This window comes from Seriola lalandi, unplaced genomic scaffold (genome assembly GCF_002814215.2).
Source record: "Seriola lalandi dorsalis isolate HSWRI2012SDOR001 ecotype SW California unplaced genomic scaffold, Sedor1 jcf7180002054470, whole genome shotgun sequence".
NCBI lineage: Eukaryota > Metazoa > Chordata > Actinopteri > Carangiformes > Carangidae > Seriola > Seriola lalandi.
Genome location: NW_019525023.1, coordinates 1,456,866 through 1,482,284, shown reverse-complemented (window position 1 = coordinate 1,482,284; position 25,419 = coordinate 1,456,866). Strand labels below are relative to the sequence as shown.

General features: G+C 41.6%; 1 protein-coding gene across 5 annotated transcripts; it reads left to right on the top strand.

Moving 5' to 3' along the window:
- Nucleotides 1-5,670: 5,670 nt before the first annotated feature.
- On the top strand, nt 5,671-24,898 carry foxn2a (forkhead box N2a). 5 transcript variants are annotated; one of them, XM_087175445.1, is made up of 7 exons: nt 5,967-6,071; nt 15,175-15,183; nt 15,811-16,388; nt 18,652-18,776; nt 19,037-19,086; nt 19,724-19,792; nt 20,991-24,898. In XM_087175445.1, exons 1-7 carry the CDS (start codon nt 5,969-5,971, stop codon nt 21,413-21,415), a joined length of 1,359 nt encoding a protein of 452 aa, XP_087031571.1. In that variant the 5' UTR covers nt 5,967-5,968; the 3' UTR covers nt 21,416-24,898. The 5 variants fall into 5 exon arrangements, with proteins under 5 accessions (XP_023267522.1, XP_087031571.1, XP_087031570.1 ...); XM_023411754.2 differs by lacking the exons at nt 5,967-6,071; nt 15,175-15,183 and adding an exon at nt 5,671-5,814; XM_087175444.1 differs by lacking the exons at nt 5,967-6,071; nt 15,175-15,183 and adding an exon at nt 6,123-6,213.
- The last annotated feature ends 521 nt before the right edge of the window (nt 24,899-25,419 follow it).

Genomic DNA, 25,419 nt, shown 5'->3' with positions numbered 1-25,419 from the left:
CCAGGCTCCCCACAGACCAGGGCAGGGTATACACTGCCCCTCAGGCACCGGGTCACAGTCACTTTATATGCATAGTGGAGAAACAACACTGGGAGGTCTCTACATGTATCATGTAAGCAGTGGGGCCCAACCTTTTTTTTTTATGTCAGACATATCCCCACAGTCCTGTTACATGAACCCATACCCTTCATTGATGCCACCCATCATGATCCAAATGTGTGTTTGTTGTGGATATAATTATGGATGTTACAATGTTTTCTCATACTGTACTGTCAATATTTAGGTCAGTTTTGTTACATTTGGATTGGCACTGCCAGTACAGGCAGAAGCTGGACATTTCAGCCATTTACTTTCAGCTAACAATTTAAACCATTTATCCCTTACTTTTAGTTAACTATTTCAAACATTTATCCTTTACTTTTGGCTATTTCAACCATATAGGCATATGCATTACCTTTAGCTAACTGTTAGCTTTAAGCTAACTACACTTTTCTGCTCACTTGCACTATTGGCCTAGGTGGTTAACATTGTTCAGATATTATAACTGACTCAATATGTGGATATAAATGTTCATATGAATCAAATTGTAAATTACATTTTTGTCAAATCAGTGCACCCCTGGTTGGAAATCAGTAATACTTTAAGTAACCCTACACCAACATGTGGTTTTGTGGAAGTTCATAGCTCTGTCAGATTGTGAATTTAGTTCATATTACTTTTCATCTGGCTATGATCATTTCTATACTGTACAGAGAAGTTTAAAATTATAACTCATATTACCAAACAGCAGCCAGAATCATTAATGTGCTGTAAACACATGAGAAAGCAGAACACACACTTATTCACACTGCTGGAGAACACTAGCAATCCCTCATACGTGTCATAGCCCACTACGGAGCTGGTAGTGCCAGACAACACTGCTGGGCACAAGACCACCATTGTCCCACAAGATAAAGTGCGCTTGTGACCAAGGCAAGGCGGGGAGGACCAGATGCTGTGAAAAGATAAGGGAGTGTCAAAGAACAAAGCTTTTGGTGTTGTGTTGTTGTTTACAGTGAATTCATCAGTCAAATGTTTCTACAGACGTCACGACTGCGCATCGCTGATGGAGCATTTTATATCGTAGGTAAATGTCAGAGTGGGATGTCTTCCCTCTATCTTCTTCCTGCTTCAGAGTTAATTGACTACAAGTGTTCATTTGCCTGAGAGGAGCAGTCATTAAGGTTGAATAACAAAATTTAGCTTGGCAATAGAACAGTCAGGGATCAATAGGTTAATTCAATTGCCCCTGCATGTGGTGTATTGTATAGCAGGGCCATTTGAAGGCCTTTATGAGGGAGTCATGCAGTTTTAGTGTGCTTAAAAGTGCAAAGAGATAGCATGGATATTGGTCCATAAAGAGAGAAAGGAGCACTACTGAAAGCAATGAAATAAAAAAAGATCAAAGTTCAGTGCTGTGTGTTTGGTGACAACTAAGTTACAGATGAGTGAAAAGGAAGTCTGCCCTTGACTTGTTACAGTCAAACTGCTGTCATTGTAGTCAGTAAGAGCTTTGAAGACACTGTAACAATGCATCATCATTTGTTTATGACAGGTTACATCAGGTACATTGTAAGTAGTCCATTACCCAGCCCATTTATAATTCATGTTTATCAATTTCTGTGGTGTAGTGGAGGCTTAAAGCAAGAGTGACTCAAGAAGAGACGCTCTCTTACTAACTGTGCGCAGACATTTGGGGGGCCCAGTGTCACATCTTGCAAAGTGGGCAAGCATGTCTAGCTACGCCCCTGGATTGGCCCTTTGAAATGATTAAAACCAGCCCTTTTGCTAATATCTGTGTTGCTGAGTGAATGGGTTTTATCTTAATTACAATGACAATTCATTGTTTACTGAGTGCAGATTACAGAAGAAGACAAATAAAAACAAAAAAATAATTGCTAAGCAGTTAGTTACACAGTCCTGTCTCATTAAACAGTTGAGTTCTTTTTCATTACGCCTTAGTAAAATTTAATTTACTGTCCTTAGTTCATGCTGGTAAGCTTAATCCTTCGCTGGAACAAATTGACACTTGGGCCTGTTTATACAAGCGTTTGCCCAATCTAACCTGAACAAATAGACTGAATCAATACAGAATTACAGGATATTTGCTTGACTGTTGAAAAGATCATTCCTCTGCCCTACATGTTGAGCATTTTATTGCCTGTGCATTAAAGGAGGCACTTATCAGCTGACAGATAACAGACAATCAGCACACTGCTGACACAATTCATGAGACCCGGTTAGCAGAAAGGACTGTCAAACAAAGGCTCCTGTAGGCAAACACACTCTTCAGCCGAGGATAACTGTAGGCAAAATCTGGGACAACCTCTCGGGAAAAGAAACCTGAAGAACAAAGAAAGTGTTGCATTTGAAAGAAGCTGACCACGCCTGGTTGCTCTGCTGACAGTTAGAGGGCATATACGCTTAACAGTTACACTATTTTCACTGCAAAGATGTAAAGTTAGCCTGTGAGTATATAATAAGGAATACTTAAAGGTAAAAAAAAATAGGATGTCTGTGGAGCTTGTTTTATGCTCTCTCCTTAAACAGTGGTTTGGTCCTTCTAGAGCAATTAAGTCTGGACTGGTCTTTACACAGCAAGCAGCCTCTGGCAGCTTCACAGACAGCTGCATTCTCCTCCTGGAGAGAATGCAAATACTACCTGTTTAACCAACAACCACCCTGACCATACTTATCTAGGAAAATGAAATACCATCAATTCTCAGTGCGTGTGTGTGCGCATGCGTCTGTGTGTGTTTCTGCAAGTATATCTATGCATGTGTGTTAGGACACTTTATGTCACAATTCTCTCGATGGCTCCTCTTCCACTTCGCATTTCAAAGGAGGTTCAAACTAATTAGCTCAGGGTGGTGCTTGTCTGTTCGTCCCATAACAACCTCAGGTGATTGTTTCAACATCAGTGACGGTATGTAGTACACTCTATAATGTCCTCACCTATCCAAGGTAGCTACATAAAGTGGAACTAACCAAAGTGCCAAAGTGTGCATACTGTTAAATATTTTGGGGACCATCATAGTCCTTTATGTCATGAGGAAGCCCAGAATGCATTGTTATCATCTTTACAACAGCCCCTTGTTCTAAATGTGTGTGAGAGAGAAAGCAGGACAAAGGAAGAGGTAGAGATACAGCACCTGAATGTTTCTAACGAATATGCTAAATTTATTATTCAGTGCATGTTTGTGTGACAGAGAAATAGAGATAAAAAGACAGACTATTTTGAACCTAGACTATACCTGTTATCCCGCTCAGTGCTTTGATGGCGCGTTTCTTATGGAATGTGATTCATCTTTACATTTTTTCACCTGGGTATCAAAGTGTCAGCGTTTGTGTTCCCACTCCAGAAACCAAAGCTATAGGTGAAATGAGAAAAAAGGAAACAGAGTGAGAACAACAACACCAAGAGGACAGATTGAATGAAGAGCAGCATACAAACAAGCATTGTCACTAATAGAGACTTTTATGAGCTCCAGACATGCTGAAATGGAGTGGCGAGCGTGTGCGGCAGCTCTTATCGGCTCGCTGGCAGTAAGGGCGGGTGAGAGCTTCCACACTTGTGCTCTGTAAAAATGGTCTGATTCATTTTCCACATGAGAGGGTCTCACTGGGGCGGCATCAGACCAGTCAGTCCACACAGATTTATGTCCCATTAAAGCAGCAGGCCTCCTGACCACTATGCCACCATAGGCTGGCTGCGAAGACATACTGCACCCTCATTCATGCTCGGTCACTACTCTCCATCACAGGCTAGCTTCCTCATTGTTCATCCCTTCATCAGTACCACTTTTACTGCCTCACATGAACTCCTCTCATAGTCTGTAATCCTACTATTCTTCACCTCACTCCCTTTGATACAAAGCGAGCTGTTTACTGTAACTATTCCCACCCATTGTTACGTTAACACAGTTGTCACAAAGACTTTTTTGTTATTCTTTCATGTTACTGAAAGGATAACCCCTAAAGTCCCTCATCAGCACCTTAGGCAGACAACATTTTATATGGTCCAGGAAATGCTCCAGTACCATTATGAACATCTCTGATGGTGGTCAGTGGGGCATGTTGTTTTAGCCTAACAGTTTTACAATCAGATTAGCACCATTGCAGGCACACAGACTAATGGGTCTGTATTTTCAAGGCATCTTCAATCAGCTGTTTCCCTGGTGATTAATGCATCTTGTTCTCCTCTCTCTCATTTGCTAGCTTTGCAACTTAATCATCCCTGGGAGTGATACTGGAAGGAAAAATGGGGCAGAGTCTATGCTGCTTGCTGTCCCTAAGAATAGCTCACTGTTCATGAAAACCATGCCACAGCAATCTGAGCAAAGGCCCAAAAAAACATGAATGAATGAATGAATGAATGAATGAATGAATGAATGAATGAATGAATGGTATCTAGAGTGCTCTGCTACCATAAATCACTTTAAACATTCCCTTGTTTGATAAATTAATATTACTACGTGTAGGCATAAAACACAAAATACTTCACAATGTACCAAAACAAACTGACACAAGAAAAACAAGGGACTCCATGAAGTAACATTAATGTTAAAATTCAATGCCACAGATTAACAAATATACTTGACACAAAGTAGACTCTGACACAAAACTGCCACTACGCCACTGTAAAGCCTGTTTGTCAAGTTGAAAGACAGGAAAAAACAAGAGGGTGTGCATCAACACCAGTGCAGAAGTATTTACTAGAGCACTGCTGCGTGGCAGGTATCTGGGTTTATACACAATAAAAGCAAACACAGAGGCTATTAGATCAGTCCACAGAGAGCTACTCAGTGTACGCTTATGAAATGGAGTGGCTGAGATGAGTAAGGTATCACCATTATGTGAAAGTTGCAGTTTGGTGTGAAGTCAGTTGGCCAGTAAAGCTGCACTCAACAGATAGTCTGGAAGAGACACCAAACCAACCTGCTGGCTTTCCTAGAGTACACTTTTGGCTTAAAAAAAAAAAACACATCCGTACACTCATGTAAATAACAGAAATGTGCAATTTTTACTTTTCACTCATGCACATGGAATGAATTGTATCTATTGGGAAAATAACATAATTGTGCTTTTCTTTCCCTTCCCATTTTTTTCTTTGCTTTGTCCAAATGCTCAGGCATCACACAGCATGTGTCTGTTGTGTATCTACATGTCACGTTTGCTCCTTCAATCATCGTTTACTCTAGGAGGGGCCCTGTGTGAGGGTCCACTATCGTCACGATGCTGGGTGTGGTGACACATCCTTTCTCTCCGCCCCGAGGTGTTTGTGTAGCCCAAATAACGCGGGAATGTATGTGTTTGGGAACCGTCCTGTTTCATCATTCACAAATTGTATTAATTTATAATTAATCCCAATACTATTTCACTATCAGTGATACCTTATTATTCAATCAATCTGTTAAAAACAATAAAAAACCCACAACCCTCCTCCAGATTACGTTACAAGCAGCTGGCGATAGAAGTGAAAGCACATTGCACGATGCAAAATAGGATGGCGTGCGCGTTCGCGGAGCTCCTGCGCTGCGGCAGTTGCCAGGGGAGATAGGAGGGGAGGGGTTTTGATTGGTTGAAGTAGGCCTGTTGCCATGACGACGGCAAGGGGTTTGGTAGCGTTGCCGTGCGGTGTGTGATCTGCGCGCTGCGTGTATGGAGGAAGCAGCTGCTGATCTGATCTCTGACATTGTGTGAGACAGACATCTGAATAAACTGCGCACAGACGTGTCTTTAAACATACCGCACCGAGGCACGCCGTGCATGATTGTAAGTATTTGATCGTTTTCTTTTATTTTGTTTTTTAATTCACAGCAATGAAATTGTGTTCGGCAGACACGGGTTGTGTTTCGGAACAAGCTAAAAGTAAATGTGGTCAAGTGACTTTGCTTAGAGCAGCCAGCATGGCAGATCAAGCGACAGCATGTGGCCACAGCTAGCTAATGTTAACGTTACTTCTCTCTGTTCTCCGGACTCGAAGCTCGAAGAGTGGAGAGGGATATTTACAGCACCGACGGATGGTTATCGTTAGATATATGAAAATAGACCTGCTGTAATATTCTAGATAGTTAAAATGTTATGCTAACGCTAGCAGTAGATTTACCTTCACTGACCCACCGAGCGAACGCTAACGCTACTTTGTCTCACGCTTGTGCTGGGTGAGCTAACGTAGGTAACGTTACAGATAGTGAACTTACTCCAATTAAAAGCTAAACAAAATGTAACGAACTAAGCGGACATGAGATACTTCGTAACGACTCCTGTGTGTCGGGAAGTGTTGTGCAATTCTCTACGTCGTTACGTGTAACTTTGTATTCCTCATTGTGTTGCTGGTTGTGCTTGCTTGTGAATGTAGTCTTGAGACCGTGGTGTTTTAATGCCACAGTATCTGCAGCATTAGCTACAGAGCATATTAGTTTTCTTTGCTAACAGCGCTTTCAGTTTATCTTTTCCACTCGCTAAGTCCCAGTGTTTCATTTAATGTCTTTGGTCATCGCGTGGTTTCTCAAGTCGTAGTAGACAACGATATTAAATCAATTTTTGTTGGTGTTCGTTCAAGACACACATCTTCCCCTCTTACGTATAAATAGTTGAATATTTCATGGTATATATTGGCGATACCAGAGGTTGGGAGGCTACACTGGCTAGCTGAGCACATGATGTAATGGATTATCACAAGATTGTCCCAGATACAGAGTGCTCTACAAACAATGTCAGAGTGTAGGAAAAATATCTCTGTTTAATCCAGTTGGATAGAGTTTGTGTGTTGTTGTTATTGAGTACATCTTTATGTACTTTGTTATTCCACGTGTCTGCCCTTGTAGTCTCTGTACCTGCTACCTGTCAGTGTGGTGTTTACTGGGCAGGACAGTCCTCATCTAAATTTCAGTTGTGTGCACTGAGGTTTCTGTGTATGTTTGGAAAAAGTGATGGAAAAATGTATTTTCCTTTTTTGAGGTTATGACATTAATATAGTCTGACATTCTTTTCTTTCTTTCTACTTGACAGTTGTTAAAGCCCTGGTGGTAAATAGACGACAAAGACAACAGGAGCTTAAGGGACAGAAACAGACAAAAAGAAACAGATGTTGTCAGTTTGCCATTATTTTATTGCCAGGATCTCCCTGGTCATATTGTAGGTCAAATCATCTGTTGTCTTTGCTGTTGTTTGTGGTCATAGCATGTATCCACTCCTGTACATGTTGGTATGTACAGAAGGCTCTGAAGGGTAAGTACTTTTGCCTCCCAGAATAGACGAGGGTCTGTTAACTTTACTGACATTCATTTCTATAAATAAGACTTGTCGTAAGCCAGTGATACAGTTATTGCTGACGTGAAATGGCTTGAATAACTACAAGGAACTGAAATATTTTTAGTTGTGTTGAATTATCTTTAGTTGTCATAAGGTTATTTGAATTGCTGGAATAGGCCTCTAAGACACTGTTGTTACCACAGGTAGCTGTACTCTATGGTTTGATGTTCTTTTGTACCTCAGTAAGAGGTGAAGTCCAGGTGAAATAGGAGGCAGACTGCCAAGTGTTTGTGAATATTCTGTTCTTTTCTCATGCTCTGCTCAGAGTCAAATGAGTCAAATGAGTCAAATGCTTTAACTGATGATAACTTGAAAATGAAATTTTCAACCAATCGACATTTCAATTGCTTACATGAGTCATAGTATCATTTGTTGTTTTTGTCATAATCCTGATGGTAAACCCTGGGATATTGGCCTGCTTGTTCATTTCATTCAGTAATTTCATTAGATAAGATCAACTTGACTTTTTTCTTCTTATTTAACATTTTTCAAATGAGTAATGCCCATGTAGTTACACACTTTAGTGTTGTGACTATAATAATAAAGATTTTATTTCACATTATTGGCATATTTTACACCAGCTGAGCACAGTAGTAGACACAAAAGTATCAAATACATCTTGAGCTTCTCTTAAACTCTTGAGAGTGCCACTCTTCATTTTTACAAGTTGGTAAACACACTGGTGTCACTTTTCTGAGAAGCTGCTCTTTTGTACTGTACTGGTGACAGAACGGGAGGATGCATGATAACAATGAAGCAATGTGACAAAAGAGACCACCAGAGCACCAAGCACTTTTATCAAGTGTATTTCAACATTTTATATCCTACGTTTTCCTGTTCAGTCATCACAACACCCTGAATATAATGTGTAAACATTTTAATAAGGCAGCGGCTTGGCGAGAGTGGCACAGAAACTGCAGTTGAAAATGGTGGTGTTGCCATGTAATCAGTCTTATCACAGAATTGTGTACTCTGACCCAGAGTAAAGGATAAGTTGCGTCCTCTAAAATCCACCATGTTGTCTGTAGATATCTGAGTGACTGTGGTTTTAAATTCATTACAAAAGCTGACCCATGTGGAAACCTCTGTGATTGCTTAACACAGTCAAAACCTGGTTTCTCATGGATTGGCTGAACAGAAAAGCTCAGAGATTTATAACTTGTTATTCTCTGAAAACCCAATAATTACCAAGTCATTTGTGACTTTGATTTTACTTACTGGTTTAAATGGTTGGATTAGTGTAGAGGTTGAATAATTCGATGATTGTCAGAAGAGGGAAGTTGACAGTGTTCGTTCATTTGAGGTAACTGTTTTCTCATTATTATGTTGTTTTGTGTGAATTGTAGTGTTTCAAAGTTGAAAATAGTTTAAACAACATATGTTGTGAAGGAAATTAAAGTAAACAAGCTTTGCTACTCTCATTTAAATAGTATATATTTTTTAAATGATCAGCCAAAGAAAGTCTTTATATTCTGTTGTTTTTATAAGAAGATGCTTATTTCCTTCTACCTCCAATTATGACGGCCTAGGTTGCTAAATTGAACAATCGCAGTCACCAGTCAGTGAGCTTCAGCTCTGACGGCTAATGTTGGCGAGTCTAGCTTGTGGAGGTGACTCCCTCATGCAGTTTTGTGTTTCATCACCTGCTCACAGCCCATGTGTGTTTTTGAAGGAGGGACGTCCCCAGGAGTACGTGATCTTCTGTTGTCTCGGTTCTGTGACATTCTGCTGATCAAACAGAGGTGGTTACTGTGAATTTGAGATGCAAATGTAAAACGCCCGTAGAGACAAGTTGCTGCCTCCCTTCTTTAGTGTTCTCTGGTCATGATTTTGTTTTCCTGTCCTGTTCACATGATCAACTTATCTGTTTTTTTGTGATGTTTCACATCATTTAGCATCTCCCGAGAGATCAGGGCAGAACTAAATGGCATCTATTTTTAACCCATAAGCTTTCCACTTAACAGCTGTCACTATTTTACAAACTGGGGTGAACTTATTGTAGTTAATGTCATGACATCAATAAAGAGACAGAACTGGTTGAGATTTGGTTCTGCAAATCTAAAAATACCCAGTTTCCAGTTATTGTTTTTTATCTCTTGATTGGTCACAGTGATTATGTACTGTGACTGTGAATGCTTTGAGCTTCTATCTCAGTTTTTTCCTCTTTAAGCCTGCCCCTGTGTGTGTGTGCGAGAAGTTGCATATGGACAATGTGTATATTCCTGTTGTGACGCCTCTCCCTCTACTCCAGTTATTGTTTTACATTTCTTGATTGGTCACAGTGGGTGTGCACTACCCCCTCCTTCTCTTCCCTGCCCCACTCTAACCCCCTGACTGTCCCTGTGCCTGCCTCATTTCTAATGGGGTGGACTCAAGACGCAGCCCATTAGGACCCGCCTCATTGAAAGCAACATTGATGTGACCGTTTCCTTGATTGAGAGAAAGGAAGAGGGAAGCACGGCTGTGTGTCCTGTGACACAATGGGTCTTTGTCTTGTCACCCCTGGCTGAATTAACAGGATTTATTTAATTGACGACAGAATGACAACAACTACCAGCTTGTGTGCAAATGATCAGGATCTTCTTAGATATGGAGGAGGATTGTGTTGTCAGTTTACCAAAATTTTAGAACCAGCGTCATCTGAGGTGCCACGGAACGCAACCAACTGAGTGTTCAATTCTAAAACAATATCGTCGTTAGAACAGCACTGGTTAGGAGTTCGGCCAAAGTGAAATGTAAACATAAACTCATGTATCATACTCTGTTATTTGAATGAGAGTTTAATACTGGGCTCTGTACAGCTCAAAAGTACAAAACTCCATTTACTAGAACATGTCTCAAGCTTTGGTATTTTTAAAATCACCATCACCATGGTGATTTATTGACAAAAAAAGAGTTTGTTGAGAAATTAAGCTAAAATGAAAGTAAACTTAATTTGAGCTGAGGCTGTAACAGATGTCATGCACTTGTATGGCACCAAAAATGTGAATTCATTCTTTATAAGTTAAATAAATTGGGTGGTTCCTCTGATTTCACCCAGTTGCTGTATTTATTGCAACTAATTTATAGAATGTTGTATGATTAAAGTTTATAGTGGGTATCTGATCCCACTTTTTTGTAGCACTGCACAGTAATGCTTTTCAGGGACCTATTTGTTTATATGAAAAAAAGGATTTTGTAGAAAAAATATGTTTATACTCAAAAAACTGAGGTACCAATATAAGGCAGCATTCTGGTTTTATATTCGCACTAAATAAGAAAAAAATAAATTGTACACAATCCTAATAACACTGTAAGAGATTTACACCAACAAGCTTTTTGTATCTTGTTATCCAAAAAAATTAATATATATTGAAACTGCTCATTTTGCATGACCAAAATACATAGCCAACCCTTCACTGCTGCCAGAGGAAGACCTGTTGCCTGTCCTCACATTATATCACTGCTACTTACTGCATGTATGCATTTTTGTTGATTTTTACTCACTTCAGAAGCCTCAGTAAATATTTCACCCCATTTTCACAAAGCAAAGTACTTCCCCCTGTCTTTATGCTGCTCTCTCTCTAGGTTTTTGTGAAAGATGTTGGACAAAAATACTTACGACGGACTCCATTTAGAGTTTGCTATAATTCAGGATGCAGAGCCTCACTGGTGGTTCCTGTGTTTCTTGTAGTATCTACATGGAATGTAATCTCTCAAAGAGCACATTCCTGTAAGGGCTTATGTTGAAACTTCAACTAAGCTCCAGAAATATATATTATTCATTTATTAGGATTTATTTGGACAGTAGTGTACAGAAGCAAATTGGCAATTAGGGCTGATCTTTGGTATTTGAAAGTATATGAGGTTGTTGCTTATGTTGATTGGCGGTGTTTGTTTGTACACTAAACTTACAGCCACATGACCCAAGAGATAAGGTTTCAGTGTTGGCTGGGGGAAGGCATGTACTTTGGAAGGCCTCACCTCTGTTGACAGTCAAAGTGCAGTACTGTGTGCCTGAGTTTGAAAACTCTGTGTGAAGCTAATGTCTCCGATGAACACCGCAATCATTACCCATTGTTTTGTTTGCTTGTTTTCCCTAACTGTTAGGTGATTGCATCAGCTTGGGTGTTTGTCAGCAGTCTATAAGCTACATGCTGGTGGAATTCATAGATTGCCAAAGTAAATACTGCCGCTTCAATAAATGCCACCTCGCTGCTCGAGTCCACTGTTTTGGTGTAGAACGAGCCTAACTGTCTCTGTGTGAAGTCTGAATTTGTTTTCTGAGAATGAACTTCCTCAACAGGCAGGAGGTGTTTCCTTCCCTCCCGGTCCTCTGTTTGAAACTGTGAGGTGAATACTGAGCACTTCTGAAACATGACTAGAGCAAAAACAACTGCTCCTTTGTACGAGCTGAGTGTGAGGCCAATTGTGATGCTTTGTGCGAGCTTTTTCTTTTGCTTTCACCTTGGACACCGAGTAGGTCGTTTTAATCCATTGAGTAGTTTTATTTAAAAATTAATCCTTTGGATGAGCTTTAACAGTAGCCTGATTAGCCTTCACAATAATGGCTGCTTTATTTGTTATGGCATAATTTGGCCCTCCCATAAAATAAAAGACTGCTACTTGGCTACCTTGCTCTGGAACAGCCTCTTTCTCTCTCTCCCTGTCTCTCCCACTCTAACTCAGCCCCCCTTTGTCTCATTCACAGTTTTAGAGCTCCAGCCAGACTGGGTAGTCACCTAAATATCAGTTAGGGTTTCAAATAACAGCCCTTGCCATGGGGCTGTGCGACACACCTTTGTGTATCTATTACAGAGGTGTAACTGGTTTGTGTCAACTGGTTTATTTCTTGTGAGGAGGGTGTGGTGTGAGTACGTCAAGGCAGTTGCATAAATTATGTCTAGAGTTTTGTTCTGAAATCTTGTTGTGTTTATTACATGGAAATGGTGTAATCTTTTTAATTTTGCTTGATAAAAAAGGTTTTTGGTGCCTGAGGCACGTATCATAAAAGTATGCCTTAATGGCACTCATTCAGTCGTGCCATGACGTCCAGGTTGGCTGTGGCCTTTCTCACTGCTCTTTGTCAGACAGGTTTGTGGAGAACAGCAGCAGACTGCTGGCCTCAGCATTTTCCGCCTGTATTGATCTCCCCACATTAGCTCTCTCTTCATGCACAGACATGAGCACAATTGCTTCCCTTACAACATTGGCTGCCGTGGCAACTGAGTCCTGATCGTGAGATTCGCTCCCAGAAAACATCTCAAACCAGAACCTCTTCATTTTGATGCCGCTATCATCTCCTTTACATTCCCCCGTACAAATATGACACATCAACGGCTTGATTTGCCACTTAAAGCTATCTCCATATGTCTTTGTGTATTTTTGAATAGGCTAAGTGCTTAACAGGATAAAAGAGCAGTTTGAAAGGGGGGGAAATGTGCCTTGGCACCTGCTGTTAGTGCCTGCCTGTTTGCACATGAATATGATGAGGCTGGCGGTGCGCTGGGCTATTTTAACTTGCAGATGAGCCATCAGGTCAGTACCATTGCAGCTTTGGTGTATTTTCAAGGATGAGTTGCAGTCAACAGGCCAGTCCGGCTTATTAGCTCCCTCTCCCCGCTCCTCTCTTTGCACACTAGCGTCCCATTATTCATCGCATTCCCAGCCGCCTCTCTTTGATGCCTTTTCATAAGAGCAATGATAACTGCGATCATTGCAACAGCAGTGGTAATTGACCAGCTGCAATCATGGTAAAACACTTCCTGTGTTTGGCTTGATGCAAGGCAGCTCTCTCATCCGTCCACCCCGCCTCTGTTGATATTCAAATGATGGGTCTTCTGGAGGAACTACTCAAAAGAGGATAAGCGCTCTCTGGCACCCAAGGGCCCAGCTGAGAGGTCAGGACTGTGGAGATGGACTAAGGTGAAGCTCTCTTGTGCTTTCGAGGTTAATCAGTAGTCTGACTCTTTACCCGGGCCATGACCTCTTTTCATTGCCCAGCCTCAAAAGTTCACAGGCAGTCATATGACCACACCTTTTAGTCAAATGAAGACTTGATTCAGTTAAGGCCACACCTGTGTTAGCTTGTGGTTCATTGTGAGTTACATGTTCGTCATGGGGATGCATTGGGTAACACAGTGATGGATCTAGACTTGACTCACAATCTCACAAAGAACAGCCCAAATTAGGGCTTCATAGTCTGTCTGTCAGCTACATTATCTTCCATTTAACTATATCTTGAACGAGCCCACCCACCTTCGCTCACCCTGTCTGTCTTTCTCCCATCAGTATAATATATTAACGCTTTGTAAAAATCTGCTGCTAACTGTACCTAAACATGGAATTATCAAAAGGGCACACACAGCTACATATAGTCCGAAATGGTTTTCGGAAGGATAAATGACAATTTCAAAACTGTAGACTTGTCTTTCTGCTTGGTCCCCTCTCTATTTGTAAATTCATTCAGAGTATGAAGCTGTCAAGGAATATCTTTTTGTGTTTTGGTCTCTTGAGCAGAGATTTTCTTTAAACACAAATGGGCAGTTCTCTCGCTGCCTGACATTTCTCATTGCTCCACTTTGCTGAGAGCTGTGATTCATCCTAGACTAAGGATAACTTACATAGCCTACCTCACTACCTATTGAGTCTCAGCTGTCTCACTATCTCTCTCTGTCTTCCTCTCAGTCTCTTGGTTTCTCTTTCAGTGTTTTTGTCTTGCTCTCCTTCCGTGAAAAGGATTTCCCTATTGTTATGTGTCTTCCTATGTTCGCTGTGCCTGTCCCTTTGCATTTGGCCTGGAAAGCTCTTTGACTTACTTTCTTTTCACTGGTGATCAGAATTACAGACCTACATGTGGTAGACAAGGACATTTCAATGGTGCGCTGACAAATTGAAACACAGACAATTAGAGGATTGAATGGGAGAACACCATGTCACCTAAGAACAGGCAGAACGTATGCATTTAAGGCTGAAGTGATCATGACCCTAGATTTAGAAGTCACTCTGTCGGCCTGCTGTATGCGTCTCCCCCTCATTGAGACTTGGTCATTTTGTAAATCCCCCTCCTGTCCTCGCTGACTGGCTTTGACAAACTGATTTGTGGTGTGTGTGTGTCTGTGTCTGTGTCTGTGTGTGTGTGTCTGTGCGTGTCTGTGCGTGTCTGTGCGTGTCTGTGTGTGTGTGCGCACTCCCTCTCCTGTCTTGCCCACCGTGCAAACACTCACGAGTTTGACCCAATTCTTATCTTATCCCAGAAATAAAAAGATATGCCTATCTACCACACTCTCTGCACCTATACCTATCCAACCTACCAAACCCTTACTCTCTTCTCAGTCTGGATCCAGAGAATCCAGGACCACCCCAGAACCCGGGACATCTGGTGTCCACACACGGGTGCAGTAGGAGTATTCCGTTACGGGGAGGCTGCCCAGCGGCCCAGCCAGCATGGATTACTTATTTTCCTACTGACTCTTGTTTGTGGGATTTCTGCTCTTAATTGAAGGGACCGCATGGTTGTCATGGTGACACCCAGGACATAAAGCTCGTTGTGAGCTGAGCCAAAGAGTGATCTCTTTGTGCTTTTGGCCTCACAAAGTACTGTGCACGACCATAGCAAAAAAGCTGTAATAATGCAGGTGTCTTTGGCAATTTCAGCTGATACCTGGACATATCTCCCTTTCTGTCTGTGCCAGTATTTAGAATCATTTCTCTTTGTATAACTTGGTACATTAGGTGGAACTAAAACTTCTCCATCAGTGCTGTTGTATAAGATGACATGCTCCACCTGAACTCATGTAAAAAAAAAAAAAAAAAAAGTGCCATTGTCTTATTAAAAAGGGTACTTGGGTGGAATTGGTTAATGATACAGGGCTGCTGGCAATATTGAATTTCCTAGTGCTGTTAAATGACAAGTTCAGGGGCTGTAGCCTCTTCACTCTACTTTGTGTGTGACAAATGAGTCTTGATCCTGGCTGAATGCAGATCAGTCAGTAAGAGCCATCCACTCTGTAAGACGGAGGCCTTCCACTCATTCCTGCAGTTGTTGGATGGTTTCATGCTCATTTACACATAACGAGCAGCTGGGTCTTGTCTCAAACGAGGTGGGCGTTGAGGAGTGGAGCCTTAAGTCGGTTCAGTTGCTTGAGAGGACCTCCTCAAAACTCCTTGGCTGGAGTCAAGAGGGGGGGGTGAGAGAGCCTCTCTGTGCTCGCCAGGCGTGGAGGAGAGGAGCAATGAGCAGGTCAGGAAATGCAATAGAGGCAGACAGGCACAGCTACAGGGGGTGTGCCCTCAGGGAAAACTTAAGAAAACAAGGCCAACGCTTGGAAGAGCACATCATTCCAATGTGCCACATCCAGTTATTTCATTACAACTTTGTTTTGAAATCAAGTCGACATCAAAACTGTGATTTTATCTCTGTGCATAAACTGCTCAACATTAACAACCTCTCTTTCTCCCCCTCTCTCTCTCCAGACCTCTTTGATTTAATGGGTCCAATCATTGGGATGTCACCAGATAAGAAAACGGAAATTCCGGGTATGCAAGAGGAGCGGACGGGGCTCAGAGGTGTTTGTGGAGTAGGAACACTGCCTGAGGCGGAGTGTGCGTCCAGTCCGCTGGCAACCAGCGTGGATCGCACTGGAGGTACAGAAGATGAGGAGCTCACCAACCTCAACTGGCTCCACGAGAACCTGCTTCAGAACTTCACCTTGGGGGGTCCTGAAGCTCAGCCCAGTGGCAGCCCCCTTTTCGACATAGAGGGAGACTACGGGCCCGGCCAGGGCCCCTCATCCTCCTCCTCATCCTCGTCGCACAGCAGAGGCAGGGAGCGGGACTCGTTGAAGTCTAAGCCCCCTTTCTCATTTTCTCTGCTCATCTACATGGCCATTGAGCAGTCTCCCAGCAAGTCTTTGCCTGTTAAAGAAATCTATGGCTGGATTCTTGAGCACTTCCCTTATTTCTCCAATGCTCCCACTGGATGGAAGAACTCAGTTCGTCACAACTTGTCCCTGAACAAATGCTTCCGCAAGGTTGAAAGGAGTTTGGGAAAGGTAGGTTTGCAAACTGTGTCCTAACTTTCATACACTTAACTGCACAGTTGAAAAGTATGCCTCTTGAAACTGTTGTCATCAGTATGCATTGAAGATATGATATGCAAATTTCCATAGGTCAAAATTTGTCTGCTTTGTTTAGCAAAACAGTAACAGTGTAAGAGTGTGAAGCTGCAGTGTGGCTCATGTGACAGTGGCCAGGACTGTAACACCACTGCAGGAACCTCTGACTCTGCTGCGATAAGGGTGGAATCCAGTCAAGGTCACAGATACTCCGTCAGAGGAAATGCAAACACAGCACACTAAGATAGGACTTTATCTCCTGAACCACTACAAGGTAGTGCAACTGTTTTAGCCGGGGAGAGATGCATCCCACAGTTTGAAACCTCAATGTCATGCAGCGAGAAGGAAGCAAACATGACATAAAGTACAGACATGAGTTTGTAGGAGGAATCTTTGTCAGTCTAGTTCTGCCAGAATTATGTTTTACACATGCTCAATTGTATTTGTGTTCCTTTTTATAGAAAGGAAAACAAAATGGAGAAGTTGGCCTTCTCATATGCACATGCTTTGCGACTAATGGTTAAACACATCCTGCATATCCTGCACAAACATTCTTGTGAAATAAATAGGATATGAGTAAAACGTTTGTTGTGAAATTGTGAATTTACTTTCTTATGGTTGCATTTCCATGTAGCTTTCCAGCCTTTTTGTGTGGAAACAATGTGGTGAGGAGCAGAAAAGGGAGGAGGTGCTTGTTTGAAGACATGACTGACTTTAAAGCCCCTGGTTTCAGATGTTATGTATTTCTATTTAACATTTCTATTCATGATTGAATAAGATAACACTCAAAGTTAAACCTTTTTTTTCTCTTTTTTTTAATGAAGAGTTTAATACTCAGCTAATCTGCTTTTTCAGGACGGGGGGGTGTGGTTTGATGATATTTGAGTGATAGTATCATAAACAAACCCCTCCAGGAGTCAGACCTACACAGCAACCTAATTTGCATGTTACTATAACTGATCCAGGGAGTGACACGATGGTAGCCATATTGAGCTTCAGTGTGAGTTCAGACTTGTGACCGGCAGAGCCCGTGGTGCCAAGGCTGTGCCTGGCGAAGACCTGATATTTTGCCACAACGGGAGGGGATGGTGGTTAGCACTCGGCGAGCGGCAACATGGTGCGGTGCAGGCCGCTCAGCGTGCAGGTGCACAGCGTGAGCCCTTCGTCTGCTGAGAGACCAGCACCAGTTTCACATGACACACTGGCTGGTGGTTTCCGTTACCATGGAGACATTTCCTTCTTCCTGCATCAGGGCTGGTTGGTAATCTGAGTCAAGGTTATTCTCCTCCCCTCCCTCCCGCACTCCCTCACTCCCTCACTCTGTTCTCCTCCCAGACTGGGCAAGAATACGCCGCCATCAGATAAAGTGACAGTTAACACACTCCCGCACACATCACCAACAGACAAATTCATTCGTCGCACAGTGCAGTGGAGCAATTATTTCCTTCTTCAGTTGAAGCTGTTAAGGAATTCTTTCATATGCATTTGCTATTTTCCACTGTTTTGTTTACGACATAGTGATCCTCTCACAACTATTTCTTTGAAGTTTTTCCTTTTTGTGCAAAATGAATGAGAACGACTTGCATTAATGAAATGTGACACATCACTATGCTGACTTCAGTGCGTCACAGATTTTGTCAGCGGAGAGAATTTTCTGAATGCAAGCCCTTCCACAAAAAAAACCCAAAACCATCTGTGCATCATTTTGACGGATTTAAAAATAGAATTTTGCCACAAGGATTTTATTTTTTTTTTTTTAAATATTAAAACAATGAGAATATCTTGTGTAAAAGGTGCTGTGAAGCTTATTGTTGAGAAAGAGTTTGCATAGAGGTGAGAAGTGTAGGAGTGCACTCAAAAGATAGTGGGAAAAATTGCAAGCCAGCAGTGTGAATATAAACAATGCAGGATTCAACATAATCGGAAATTCTGCTTTGCCATTGTATTATATGTTATAAACACTGTATTTAAACATGACTTTTGTTTGTTTACAAGAAAACTCCACAGGGATTTTGTTTAAATATAATCAGAGAACCAATGAGAATAAATTCTGGTTGAACTTATGGCTGTTTTTTAACACATTTGTTTAATGATCAGGAATCAAGAAAGGGATATACGAACTTCTTAATGTAAATCAAATTTTGTTGCCACAAGTTTCTTACTTTGGGTGCAGACGTTTGACTGTCCCTCTTTCACACAGGCCAATGGAAAAGGTTCTCTGTGGTGTGTGGACCCCGAATACCGCCCCAACCTGATCCAAGCCCTTAAGAAGCAGCACTTCCCTGCCGCACATGCCTTCTGCACACCACCCGCCTCCCCACCCAGGTAAACCCCCATCAGTCAGTGAATTATGAACTTGTATTGGCACATCAGCTCTGTCTGTGTTCAAATATTATTATTGTATTTACATTTTTATTTTTGTATTTAAATTTTAGTGAAAAGGGTTTCTGTTTTATTCTGGTGGCCTGTGTTTCTCTTAATTTGACATTTAATTCCTTGAAATAACTGAAAGATCTGGATTTTCTTTACTCTTCCTTTGAGAACGCGACATCTGACCCTTCTTGTCTTTTGTTTACCTTCCACAGTGCCTCCTCACCCCCTCGCCATCTCTTTCTACAAGAGTGCTCATTCAAAGGTGAGACATGTCTGTTTTTAAATTTGGATGTACAATAAAAGCTGCCTGCCGTGCAAGAATCTGCAGATGTCTAGAAAATCCAATCAGTGCAGTTTTTTTTTAGCTTGTGTTTGTGCAGTATTTTGATTGTGTTGCCGTTGCACATTTCAGTCCCAGAACATTCAGCATCACTGTGCTTTTTACCTTCAACTCTTGGTTTGATTTGTTGCTTTCAAGTCATTGATGCCTCATGTAGACCATAATGTTGAAAACTCCCAGTTGACGTCTCAACCTCCTCTCTCCCCCCTCTGCCTCTTGGATTTGTAACCTTGACGACAGGCAGAGGTTCTGCCGGTGCTGAGTGTCGTGCACTCAGTCGCACTGTAATCATTAATAATTTAGAGCCCCAGAAGTGAGCTATGAGGCTTTTAGACACTTTGTCAGGTCTGAAAAGATCGGATGCACTCTCAATATCAGTGGCTAGAAATGATCCTCTGGTTTGTTTTGGTGAATCTGCATACCCAGTCCATTCAGTAAACACTGTCTCTAGTTTAAAATTACTGAAGGAGCCCTGTCCTCCCAGTCCTAATATAGATGCCATGCTACCATGCTTTCACACCTTAGGACTGACCATCGTGCATGTTCTCTCCTCTTCCAGAGTCTGACATTGATGCTGCCACTACCATGATGCTCTTAAACTCTGCCCCCGGGCACCACGTTGACCCATGTAAGAGAATCCACAAGCAGCCATTCTTTCACCTGTTCTTCCACCTTTTTGTGTCCTACCCCTGACATACCACCCTGTCATTGCTTAAATCTTCTTTTATTTGGTGTGCTTTTGTTTGTTATGTCTACGTCACCCGTCCTTATAAGCAAAACCTTGGTTCTTGAGCAGGAAAAGTTTCAAGAACATTACTTGCACTTGATTGCAAACAATTTTTCCTGTATAAATTCTTTCAAACACGTATTGAAGGAGTAGTTTGACATTTGGGAAATACTAGATTTAGCAGCTGGTTAGCTTATCTTAGCACAAAGAAGGAGATGGGGAAACAGCTTGCCTGGCTCTGTGCAAAGGTGAGCAAATCCACCTAGCTGTAAAGCTCACTACATGTCATATGGTGTTTTTTTTTAATCCGTACAAAACCTGAAGTATTACGACAATTCTCTGTTTTACGGGGGCGGGGTTACTTGCCTGACAGGAAGTTACTTGTCCAAAAAATCTCATCTAACTAAGTATATCGCAACATGCTGAACTTTACCCTGTGATTGATTCTAAAATGTTTTTAGAGAATATTACGGCAGCTAAAGGCAGTCTCAGAGAGTGTTGTGAAAGTGCATGATCTCTCTACATGGTAAATCGTTAATTTCATGTGTTTTTAGACTTAAGATGTTTTTTAAATCAAAGTTATGTTATTGCTGTTATCGCTTACACTTCAGATGAGATTAGACTTTATTTAGCCTGTACTTAGTTCATTTGCTTCATTGTCTGCAGAAGCCCCCTGAAGACCATTTAGTGTGAGTGGGTTCTGCTAATATTTGTACTTTCCTCATCTGTGTTGATTCTGCTTTAACATGCATGCAGCAAGATATTTTTAAATCAGGTTTTCCCATTTGGGCCAAGGCTGATCTTAGTTCTGCTTTATACTATAAACAAAACAGGCTAAAGCCACAGTGTGTAGCGCACTGTGTCTGATTTCTGCTTTTTCTGCAGGAGCAAAACAATAGTTTACTGTGCAGTTACATTAGGATTCACCTACTGTCAGTCACAACCTGCTTTAGGGCAATTAAAGCAAGACACTTACCCCGCTTGAGTCTGCTAAATTTGTTTTGTTTTGACTATATTGGTCATGCACTAACAAGCCTCGAAGAAAACTTTTACATTTGAATGCGGATTAATCACTCTGTCCATCTTCTGCTCTCCTCAGGCAATTCTGACAGCCCACTGGACCTCTCCAGACCTGACTCCGTTCTGGTGAGCAGTGATCCAAAGCAGGACCACAATTACAGCAGCGTAGCTCTACAACGCTGCTCTTCCCGCTCGTCCTCCTCGTCTCTTTCCTCCCTGGACGAAGGAGGCTGCGACCGCAGGCAGTCCCGCCGTGCCGGCAGCGAGGGCTTCCACAGCGACGAGGACTCCGACCTCTGGGACGAAAGGGGCGTCCACCAGACTTCTAGACGTCCACCCGCCATCAAGTGGCCCGCAGGCAAGAGGGCGCGACGTGAGGTCAAGCCAGAGTTGGATGAGGAGCTGAAGGAAGCCGCTGGCTCCTTGCTGCACCTTGCTGGTATACGCAGCTGCACGGAGGGCTCCAAACGTACTGTCAAGAGCACAAAACTTAACAGGAAATGAAGATTTTTTTTTTTTTGTCCCCCATCAGACTCCGGACCCTGTGAACCCTAACCTCTGACCCCTGATCGTCTGTCCCAGTGTGCCTCCTTCTCCTTATCTGATCGTTCATTGGCCATTTTGAGCCTTTTCTTTTTGTTTGGGAATATCCCTGTCCAACAACACAAATGGCAATAGTATCGTTCACACAGGAGAACAAAGCCATATAGAGACTTTTGTAACTCGGGGGTAACTGCTGGGGGTGGGTGTTTGGGCTATGGAGAACCATTAAGATACCTATCCAAAATGACCTGCCTGCTTCTGTTGGATTGGGAGATTATGATTCAAGAATTTTTTTTTTTTTTTTTCTCTGAAAGACAAAATGGGAAAAGCTGAAGGTTTTATAACTCAAAGCGTTGCATGCTTCCTCCTCAAACCTGTATCCTCTTCCAAGTGAATCTATTTATGAAGCGAATGAGTGCATGTTTGTAACAGACAAAATCTAACCTCCTGGTGTTATCAGTTCTCCTTTTTGTGCTAAAGAAGAAAATGCCACTGTTTTGAAAGGAATTCTTGCTCCATTAATCCTCTTGTAAGAGAGATGCAATAATTAATCCACAACCTTTAGACATTTATTTCATGGTGGCGTTTTTCAGAGTTGAGTATGCTAGTTAAACTTTACAATTAAGAGAATGAATGGAGTAGTATTATGATCTTGTTTTGCGATAAACTTATTAAACACGAGCTCTGACTCTATTTCAGGATTAGCAAGATGTGGAAATAGTATTACTCTGCCACTGCCAAATTTAGTTGCAAAGTTAGCTATACTACTTTGCTCACATCTGTATGGCCATTACTGTGCCATATGAATGAAAGCTGTTTTCATTACTTTTCTTTTTTCTTTTTTTAATCCACTGCTCATTCTGTCAGTCCCCTTCATTCATCAGTGTGTTTTTTGACATTTATTGTGCAGATACAGAACATATATTCACGTTTGATGACGGCCTATGCAAAGTGAACATCTGCCATGTATTGCCAGATGTTCACTGTGTGTTCATAGGTAATCCTCCATAGATTTTTATTTTATTTTTGTGGGGGTGTGTGTGTGTGTGTGTGTGTGTGTGTGTGTGTGTGTGTGTGCGTGCGTGCGTGCGTGCGCGCGCGCGCGTGTGTGTGTGTGTATATCATAGTGCATGTCGACTTCAGCCTAAACCTGAGATGACGGTCACGACAAAAAAAAAAAAAAAAGACTTTGAAATGGTGAGACTACTTTCTTCTGCTGACAAAGTAGTCATTCTACTCTTGAATACGATTGGTGTACTGACAGATCTCCTCGCTACAGCTGTTAGTGTTGGGCTGCTTTGTAATCTGCTTGCTTCTGGTCCTTTTGAATGCAGAGCTGGTTAATGGTCAGAAGCAGGAGTGGACAGTTAATTACAACAGCTTCTTGCTCCATTATTTGGGTTTTCAGTTTGATTATACCTCTGTGTGTTCTCCTTGATTTTAAAAGTCTTTTGTTTTTTTGTTTTTTTTAAGTTTTAGCTAATTTCCTGCTGGCTGATCCTGTGGCCTAGTTCACTAACAATTTGAGGGAAGGTGTGTCTGTTTTGGTTCAAATAAATGAAAGATCCAGAGCTTAGAGCATATTCAAGTGCAAAGAAGGAGAAGGGAACAAGACAGTAATGGCCAGAGAGAAGTGAACTTTGTATGTGTAAGCGCTCACAGGCGAGATGGTGAAGACCTGTGCTGACGCTCATATGTCGTGCCCTCGGTTCTGGCTGGCCACTGGTGTTTTTTGTTCTTCCTTCTAGAACAAAATCAGGAAGTGCACGATCTCTTCTCAAGCTGTGAAATGGAGTGTTTATTGCCAGTTGATTGCATTCAGTTCACTGAGGGGAAGTTGCGAGCCACTTGTGTAAAAAGGCCAATATTCTCATTTGAACTTTTAAAAAGGCTGCACACTCGCAGCGCACAATACAACGTAGCATGGAACCGCACAAGGCTAACAAACTGAAAATGATATAATTTCTTCCCACTGTACTAGATCACATTGTGTCACAGTGACTGTTAGTATAGCACGCATGCTCAGTGCCAAACATTTTCTTGTGCCACTGATGTAAAACTGCAAAGGGCCATAGTCACTATATTCCCCTGCTGCCACAATGTAAATGTGATTTAGAGCGACAATGCCCTAGTTTTCTGAATCATCCCTAACAGGAAATGGGAGAGGACTCTGGTCAGTACAGTGACTTAACCAATCATTTTGGTCTATCTTTAGAGCGGGAACTGTTCTTACCAGAGTAAGCTTCAGTTCTCAGAAGTAATACTTGCATACACTGGTTTTGTTTAGCTGTGAAAAAAAAGAACAAATTATTGTTCATTAATCATCATCTTATTTATGACATTAATTTATGGGATTATTGAATGCATACTCTATCAAACACTGGTCATTTGAAAGAAGTGACTGGGCACATTTATTTTTCTCCCTCTGTGAACTCCTCTTAATAAGTATTTTTGTTTTCCTCCTTGTTTATTTTACAGCAATACATTTTTTTCCTTTCACTATGTTATAGTGATTAAGTATGCCAATATCTATTGTCTTTAGAGCGGGTGTTTTTTTTTTGTTTTGTTTTGTTTTTTTCATTTTAACCATGACTGCCAGGTTTTCTTGATGTTTTGTTTTGCTTTTTGTTAGAAGACAGTTATTAACATTGATCCTGAAACCTTTTGTTGCCAAAATTGATGTACAGCTGGGGTATAAAATTTAAGACGGACACATTCCCCACGTACTGTAGAAGTTCTTTTGAACCTAATTTAATTATTTTTACATTTGTCACATGTATTGTTTATTTTTAGATATTATGACTAAGTAGTGGCAAATTGAAGATTAGCTCTCAATCTCATCACGGATAAGATTCTTAAAAAAAAAAAAAAGACTGCCGCTCATAACTGAGCTTCCAGGTATCGTTATGGGATGTTGAGATGTTTTGAATATTACTGGAAAACTGGATCAGACTAAGCCATTCCCCAGGCTGCTGCTGTTTAGTTTTAGACCTAACATTTGCGGAGAAATTATGGAGAGACTTGTAGAGGAAAATCTCACTCATTCTTTCTGTAGCACTTGCAAAAGAAATGTTATATTGGTCTCAAAGTGACACTGAGTCAGCAAGTTGATTTGTGGACGAGCTACCTAAACATGTCGGGGTCCCAGGACTTAAAACCCAGTTGCTTCATCACTTAGCAGCTGTGATTGAATACTGATTATGTGATTCTCTAAATTCTGTTGCAGTTCCTATGGGTATGATGAACATTGTTGCATTTGACAAAGCTGCCAACCCAGTATCAGTTTGTGTCAGTTGTCTGCCATGTCTCTTAGACCGACACACCTTTTGGTTTTTGTATGCTAACCTCTGTTGATAAAATGTTTATAAGATTTATTTTCGCCAAAGATATGCAATTGCATTATATATGGTATTACAAAATATTAATAAAAACCTGTTCTTGTTATTACTGTGAGAATCTTTTTGTTCTCGTCTGAGCTGAAGCTCAACTTTATCGTTTTATCACCGCAAATAAGACTTGACATGTTTTTTGCCCTCCAAACTCTCCTCCACAACAGAAGAATGCCATCACTTTACATTAGTAGCCTACACTGGCAAAATTTTTGATCAACATTGCCACCTGCTGTGAAGGCCACATTCTGGTGTATAATGCCTGTTCTTTAGAATAGCTACCTCTCCATGTGGCCGGTTTCTCAGTTTTCACATAACCACATTACAGCTGGCAAATATTTCCCACCATGTCCAGCAGTTCACTGCCACTTTGACTGCACAAGCTGTGCTCAGCACCACGTGTGGCGGCTTCACCACACTTTTCCTTTTTCTACTGCGCGTCTTTTTGAATGCACCAACATGGCAGGCTGCCAGAAATGCACCTCACATTAATGTAGATTCCAGGGCTGTGCCAGTGATGGATGCATCATCAGATGTCCTCTACGACACTCTTCGCTGTAAGTTAATTAGTCATGG